Source organism: Molothrus aeneus, chromosome 1 (genome assembly GCF_037042795.1).
Source record: "Molothrus aeneus isolate 106 chromosome 1, BPBGC_Maene_1.0, whole genome shotgun sequence".
NCBI lineage: Eukaryota > Metazoa > Chordata > Aves > Passeriformes > Icteridae > Molothrus > Molothrus aeneus.
In genome coordinates, this window is record NC_089646.1 from 55356597 (window position 1) to 55364806 (window position 8210).

An 8210-nucleotide genomic window follows, 5' to 3' on the forward strand; every position below is an offset into this window, starting at 1 on the left:
AACTTTAATTAATATTTTCTCCCACAGAAAATGGGTATATATGGATTTATAATGTCATATTTTGCACACAGTTTTTTTCGGTAAAGGCTGGTAAGATAAAGCAGACATCCACATTAGAGTTGTTTCATATGCCTTTGGTTCACCAGCTGTTATATATAGGGCTAGATGTTATTTCTGCATTTGCTTCAGAAAAAGTAAGGAGAGAGGCAAGGAAAAAATTTCCCCTTCCTTAACTTTTTCAATCAATCTGTTATTGAACAGACCGTGTGTCATGTAAACTGTGAAATTAATTAATGCCACATCCCCCTGAAAGACAAAAACCAATGGTCTTTTCACATTTCCCATTAGGCTTTTACTCATTGTCATTTAGCCAGTTCTTACTCTTCCTTTTTTTTTTTAACTTCATCTTGTTTTTTCCTTTTCATTCCTCATCTTCCTGTTTTTTCTTCCTTTTCAGCAATTACTGATTTTAAAAACCACTGTTTGTGTTTTTCTTCAGGAGAGAAAAAGCTGGACCAGTTTGCCTTGACATGCAAGCTTTAGAGCAGAGAAGGAAAAGCATACGGGACACAGAAGACACCCTCGCTCATCACACCCTACAGCAGTACCTGTATAAACCCAGGCAGGAGGTGAGAGCCAGAGGCTAGCATTGGACTGTTTTCCAATCTAAAACTAAGAGGAAATAGGAACAAAAACTTGCGAGTAAAACTCAAAAGGAGAGAACCCACTGCAAAATCTGCACCCTTGAGGAAGATAGGCTCTTTGTGTGATTTCTCATTTAAGAACATGGCATTTTAAAAGAACTAGTGCCTTTGAAATCACTGGGGCCAGTGGAATGCAGAAATGAGTCCAGCAAAGGTTCTGATCAGGATTAAATGAAGTGCATAAACTGAAGGGATTCAGACACTTTACAGGGGAGAAGCTTACTTTGAATGACAGTCCACTCTTACACACTTAAAAATCCTGGACTTGTTTCATGGAGAAAAATGGGAGTTTCATTAATGCCTTCAGGCTAATCTTTAGTTCACTCTTTCTTACAGAGTTGTTTACATTTTTGTGACACTGATTCAATGCATTGATTCAGGGCTTTCACCTGTATTTCTCAGTAAATGAATATTGTCTTCCCTTCCTGGCCACAGCACAAACACCTGTACAGTCGACATGAGATCATGCACAGTGAAGATGACAAACAAGACAAGGAGATTTTCCATAGGACAATGAGGAAGCGCTTAGAATCTTTCAAGAGTACCAAACTAGGAATAAACCATTCCAAGAAGCTCAATAAAGTCCACAAACGAGACCGGGGCCAAAAAAGGGTAAAAACACTTCCACAAGGACCCAGATGTAGCCACCTATTATACAAACTAATGGGTGGGAAGGGTAGTGAGGACTCTGATGGATCCTATGTCCTGCACTTGTCTCTGTCCTATAGAACTTAATGAATTTAGAGGACTTAAGCAAGAAGAGAAAAAACTAGGAGGTAACTCAAGGGGCATCTTCTCACATTCTGCACTTCTCTATGCTTTGGGACTCTTCTTCTGGGTGAGAGATTTCTGATCACTTGAAAAACAACAGACCCTGAACCATGCTACTACACTGTGGGGAGATTTTGCAGGATAGAGGTAGCAGGATAGCATGGAGCATTCAACCAAATTTGTGTGAAACTAAGAGAGAACACACAGTATAAAAAGAGCCAAAGTTTCTTTTTATACTCTGTCTGTACACACTTCAGGTGCAGGTGGAAAATTAGTGGCATCCACATTGAGCTTCAAACAAAGATTACGATGGATTTTAGGCTTATTCTGCTGAACTTGTCATTTCAAAGGGTATCACTGCCATTGCTATCTGATGACATCAGCATTTTTGGTCACTTTTTGCTTTCTTTTCAGAGAAATAGCAGTGTCATACCAAATGGAAACATTCCTTCAGAAAATCCAGTACAAGATTTTGCTTTGAAGGAAAAAGGTAAAAAGACACAGACTGTTTTTATTAACTGAATTTTACCAGCTACATTGCCAGTAAAGCATCACTAAAAGAATTTGTGATATGGCATAGCAAATCTGGCATTAAAAAGGGACTTCTAGTCATAGCTCAGAACTTGGAGTGGTGCTCTGCTTTATGCTTAAATGTAGTGTTTAGAAGCTGTTTTTTAGGAATCTGGATGACAAACAAAATTTTAGTTGGCCTTTTTGCTCACATTTTAAAAGTATGACATTTATATTCTGTAAACAAAACAATGCAGTGGCTACAATAAAAATGAAATTTCAGCTTCTGTTTGGATAAGGTACACAGAGCTGCTAATTTTTTTTCATCACAGCAGGATATGTCTGCATAAGATATCAGCCATATAAAATTCAGTAGCTGAGATTGCATTCTTATCTGAGTTAAAGTCCACTGTTTTAGAAGGGTCTGAATCAGAGTTGAGGTTAAGCAAGCATGATATAACTTAAGGAAGGCATAACTTTGGAAGGAACATGTAGACAGAGGTCAGTTCCAGCACTGCTTCACCCTCCATGAACAGACCTGTCACATGGATCAGGCTTGGAAGTGTAATTGGAAGCTGATCAGCCTGAAGACTATTCCTAGCAAAAGCTGATTTTGCATATAAAGCCCAAAATTCTTTCCTGTTTTAGCCATTTTTTTGGCACTGGTGTCAGGCATTGCCAGATGCAATGGTTGCTAACATGTTTGTTATACAATTTTAAATTACATGTGTAACTTCAAAACTGAAATGTGGTTAAAAGCTGCTGGACGAACTTTGATTTGTGTTCTTTCCTCTGTTTATGCCTGTAACTCCTTGATCTCAAAGACAACTCAAGTGAAAATAGAGAGGGATTTATCTTTTCTCAGTAGCTCCAAGCAAATATATTTTTCCTTATGTACCTTTGAATTCTTTACTAAGTGTTATTTTTGTTTGACTGAGAGAAGCAGTACAGGTTGGCTCCCCAAGTGTAATATTCTAGAACTACTTTGCTTGGGAAGAGCCTTCTGAATACTCATTAGTAGGTCATTCAATATTGTCTTATTAAAGAACACTGCATAGAGATATCATCATCTACTTAACAACAAAAAAATTTAATTGGAAGGCAGACTTAGCAAGTGGTTTAGCAGCTATTACAAAATTTATTCTATTGCAGTAAAAGCAGCAATGACCTCATTAGGTTTGAAACTAGTCATTATACTAATGCTCACCTGTGTCACAATGAAAATCCTTGTTAAAGATGTATTTTTAATAATCATGACAGCATCAAACCAGCAGGAAATAGCATTTTCTATCAGAACTGATACAAATCTCTAATGAAATTGCATTTTTTTTCTTTCCCCCTAGATTTGGAGTTTTCTGAATCAGAAGAAAATAATGATTATGAGACTTTGCATCTAGGCAAAGGAGTTGATTTCCTGGCTAATGTGACAAAACAAAATTTCACAGATGCTCCTGCTGGTAAAAATATTTATTACCTACAAAGATTTTTTTTCCCCTCAAATATAACAAAATGTAGTAGAAATGCTGATGAGTTAGCCTGGGTTTGTTTGTTTGTTTGGTTGGTTGGTTGGTTTTTTTTTGATTGAGTGATTTTATGTGTTCAATCTGAAAATACATTTGCTGAATATTAATGTTAACGTACAGATTTTTGGATATTTGGAGGTATGGAGAGCACCACATTTGAAACTGACAGCAGTTGTGAATATGACTACCTAAACCAGTTTTAAAGCCATTAATTATTTCTAGCAGCAGAAAATGTTATTTTAGAATTGTCTTACCTCATAAGACCTGTCAATACTAGTCCTCTGGAATTGTTTTTCACTTGCATTGGAACTTCATTGTGATAAATTTTGTTCTTCTTATTTCAGGCAAGATTTCTACTTTTATGTTCACAATCCCATCAGATCCTTACAGGCTTATAGAAGTCACTCAAAAGGACAGATTGCAGCATTTCTGGAGCACTGAGTGCTCTTGATTTCCAGCCTTGAAAGACTCCAAAATATTAGATTGGAAGCTTATAACTATATATAACAGGAACCATATAATATGATTTATGGAGTTATAAAATTTGGTATTTCTCTTTAGCCCTTCTGTGTTTAAGTTTTTTCAGCATGCCACTGTTTTCTTCATGTGTAATTGGTACCTACAGTGAAGAAAAACACTTGTGTCCGTACTCTTGTGGCAGACACACTTAAATGCAGTTTATGCATCACACTGTCTCTTAAATACAGTTTATGCATGACAAATTCTATGTTTGAGTATTTATAAATACACCTAGAAATAAGTGGATTGTAATATGTAAAATGTATATGTAAAAGCTTGTCAAACTTGATAACTGTATGAACAGGCTCTTGTATCTTCCTTTTGACTGTTTCATGGCCTGCCATAGCTATTTCACACTCATCTGTTTATGGTCAAGTGGTCAAGTTGGGGTTTTTTTAACATTTTTTAATGTATTTGATTTGAATTTTCTGCACTTATTTTATGCTGTGCTATTTTTTTTTCTTCCTATTGCTCAACACTTGTGGACTGATTAATTCTTTTATTGATTTTATTTTTTGTCTCAAAATATCCCTAACAAAATTGCAAATTTGATGTGGCAACCAATTTTTTTTCTCTTTATTGGAATCCAGTATATGTCTAGCTATAACCAAGTGTGCAATGGTCTGTGTATTGACTTAGTCACACACATACCAGCATATCAGCCCATTTTTTCCAACAGCCTTTTATAAAGCATCTTGCTGTATTATGAAGAAATTATTTTGATTACTTTTATTTGTCACTCATGAATTTTTTGTTTTAGGAATTGATAACCCAGTATTTTCAGCCGATGATGACCAAAGCATCTACATGAAGTTCTCACCATGGTTATCTGGTGAAGACACTGTGGTACCCTCACAAAGGGCCCGAGTGCAGATCCCATATTCTCCAGACAACTTCAAACGGCTCACTCCAATCCGGCTCAGCAATAAATCAACAGATTCCTTCCTGCTAGCAGATGGCCCAGAGGACCAACCCAGATCTTTTCTCCCAGAATCAACACATATGTAATATTTTAAAAGATATTATCACCTTTATTTTTTAACCAGACTTCTTATCAATCCTGAGAAGTAAACTTAATCTTCTGTTTTTCCTTCTTTCAGAAAATGTCTTTCTTTCCTGATTTCTTTGTACAACTAAACATCTTTTATTTCCCTCTCACTTAATTAACAAAACACTTTTTATTTTCCTTCTGCAGAAGAGCTGTTCAACTATTGCAGTCCAATGCCTTGCTACTTTTACAGCAGATAAGGGTCCTTCTCTTTGTTTTCACTTGAATATTTTAAATGCTAATAAAATACTATTCCAAGTACCAGAATATTGGGCATACATTTTCAAGAGGCTTCAGGCTTCCCAGTTAATCAGTCCTAGATGATAAAATTGGTAACAGAATTCCCTCAAAGGAATAAAATTTTTTTACTCTGTTGCTAAGAAGCCTTGAGTTAGCTGTGAACATTTTTCCAGATTATTTATCCAGTTCCAGGAAGAAAAAAATGCCCCACTGCTACAGTGCAACTATTTAGTGACACTACTGATGTACCATTAAGTTACATAAGAAAGGGGTTTAAAAGGAATTGTATTTACTAAAATGCATCATATTGTTCTTGTGGGGGTAATTACACAACAGAATCGTGGAGAAGCAAAATTTCCTTTAGAGCTTTATCATTAAACTGTGAATTTACCTTAATCCATATCTTATTTTGAAACTAGAAAAAGGCTTAGCTTTCTGATGCATCAAATAACTTGTTGCTTCTAATGTGCTAGAGGCTTAAAATTAAATTAACTCTGGGTTTAAATTAATATCCCAGTTGCCCTTTAACTTCTGCTGTGTGGAAATTTTCCACATCATAAAATCAGCTTTCATTTTTATAATCAAGTCAGGTAGTGCTTCAAACAAGGTGGGTCAGGTCCACAGTTCAGATGTAATTGAGTAGAACACAGGGCACTTCAGGGATTGTGCAATGAAACACAAAAGTCATTGTCATCAGGAATACACTTTTGTGGAATCCATGGTCACAAATATGTGTCTTAGTGTCCTCTTAGTGTGCATCAACAAAAAAAATGAGTTGAAAGTATTCTGTACTGGTTGATGAAACTTTGTTCAGACAAACACCTCAGGCTAAGAGTGAATACTGCTAATTTTGACATAAGAAGAATTTCACACCTCTTAAGAAGAAGTAGAAAAGGTAGTTCCATTTTTCTTCTGTTCTGGCTTCTGTCCCTTCAGAAGACGTGCTAGTTCAAGGGTAATTAGAGGAATTAACTTTCTTTACTGGAGTGGCCTGTGGGTCTGTGTTTGGTTTCAGTACTGAGTTTCTTAATGATGCATCTTTGTTTATTTTTTTAAATAAACAAAGATAAAATAAATGAGTTTTTTTAAAACATCATTGTTTTAAATGATGTTTTAAAATAAACACTGGATTAGTTAAAGGACTGTGAATTACAGTCCAATATCCTGATTAAAATTGTGAACAATGAGCAGCATTCCAAAAGGAAAATTTCACCTTGACACTTATCCACGTTGAAATTCTCTTCACTTTTTCTTCCCCACTGAGAACATAGTCACAGAATACTGACATATGACCTGCAAAACATTTTCTTGCAAGCCTTTGTTCTTTTCCTCCATTCAATTGCTTTATTTATAATTAACTTTATTATTAGGAAGTGGTGTGTGTAAGTTCATTTGTGGGTTTCTTTGATATGTCAAAATCACTGGATTTTTGGACTACTGTGTTTCTTAGTAAGTGGTTTGCAAAGTTAGATTTCCCAAGCTAATAAGCATACGCCTTGATTACTGTCTGAAACAGTCCTCTGAATGATCTCCTTAACAAAATTCTCCCAATAGGAGAATGATACTAAAATTTCAATTAAAAGGTTTTAAAAAACAATGGAAACTGGAAGCCAAGAGTGGAAATGTTAAGTTTCTCTACATAGCTAATGTATACAGAAAACTGATCATAGATTCTGATCAATAAGAAATTGATTCCCTGGAGTGAAACCCTCTGCTACTTGATTGAAAGAGTACAATTTGTTTCAAAAATTTCTGAAATATTTTTTTGCTGAGAATCAGGACTGTTTCAAGATACACCTTAATGACCAGATGATGGCTCTGTCTCCTAACTATCTGAAACAGGCAGTTATTCTTCTAAACACTGAACTAAGTTTTGCCTGACATTCAGTGAGGATAAGAAGTTTAATTAACTCACTTCAGGTTGTCCAAGATAGAATTGGATACACAGTAGAGTTCTTCAGGGAAAAAAAAATCTTTAACCACTCACATTCATAAGACTTTCATAAAAATAGCCAAAAGCAAAGCCCAATAGCCAGCATACTAACAGATAAACTGCGTACAAATAGAAAACAAATGTTTCCATTTAATTATGCTTTCTAGGTGATATGGACCACGATGTTGAAATGACAGAATACTCCTCTTCAGATGATCAACTCAACCAAAATGGAAGTGTTTCAGTGAATCCTCTCCACTTCTTCCCCTCTTGTCTTCAAATGCCTTGGACACAAAACTATTCCTCATTGGAAAACAGAGGGAATATATCTCTTTCTGCTGTCTCTGAGTACATTGCTTCATGTGACCCAAATGTACCCAATCTCTTCTGGGAATCAGGTACAGATATGAATAACAAAGAGACAGTAAACTCAGGTTATTGTTCTGAAGTTAGCTTCAAATCAGAGAATTCTCAAGAAGAGAATACTCTGCTTATGTTTGAAGGGCTGGAAGACTCTTACATGAAGGAGCCCCAAGAGAAGAAAATGTTGCTTGATATAGAAGGGAATTACAGGTCTGCTGCAGCCAGACGTGTACAAAGCCGACGTTCTTTCCACAGGCCAAAACCTCTGCATCACCCAAAGCTTCAGAAGCTGGCATCTCTTCCAGCATCTTGCCATGTCCCTCCACATTCCTTGGAACAGGAGGAAACACAGCTGTGAGGCAGAACTTAATTGAAAGCAGAAGATTAACAGAGGGCTTTTGTAAAAATAGAGAGCAAACCTATTGGGTTTTCATAGGATCTGCTCTAGGATGGCTTCAGATGGAAAGGGAGTGGGGTCCTGTGATGTCAGAAACACTTGAGCTTTTCTGCTGCACTTACATTTTCAAGTTCTTATTCATAACGAAAGGGTGCATATCGAGAGGGAATTATGACTCCTTGTTATTTTTTCAGATAGACTG

General features: G+C 36.2%; 1 protein-coding gene across 1 annotated transcript in view; it reads left to right on the plus strand.

Moving 5' to 3' along the window:
• SLC9A3 (solute carrier family 9 member A3) overlaps positions 1-5035 on the plus strand; it is a 49526-nt gene extending 44491 nt beyond the window's left edge. The window contains exons 12-16 of the mRNA XM_066544778.1: positions 500-629; positions 1140-1316; positions 1890-1965; positions 3329-3442; positions 4788-5035. Coding sequence (XP_066400875.1) covers positions 500-629; positions 1140-1316; positions 1890-1965; positions 3329-3442; positions 4788-5035 — 745 coding nt within the window. The remainder of the gene's footprint in view (positions 1-499; positions 630-1139; positions 1317-1889; positions 1966-3328; positions 3443-4787) is intronic.
• Positions 5036-8210: the final 3175 nt, after the last annotated feature.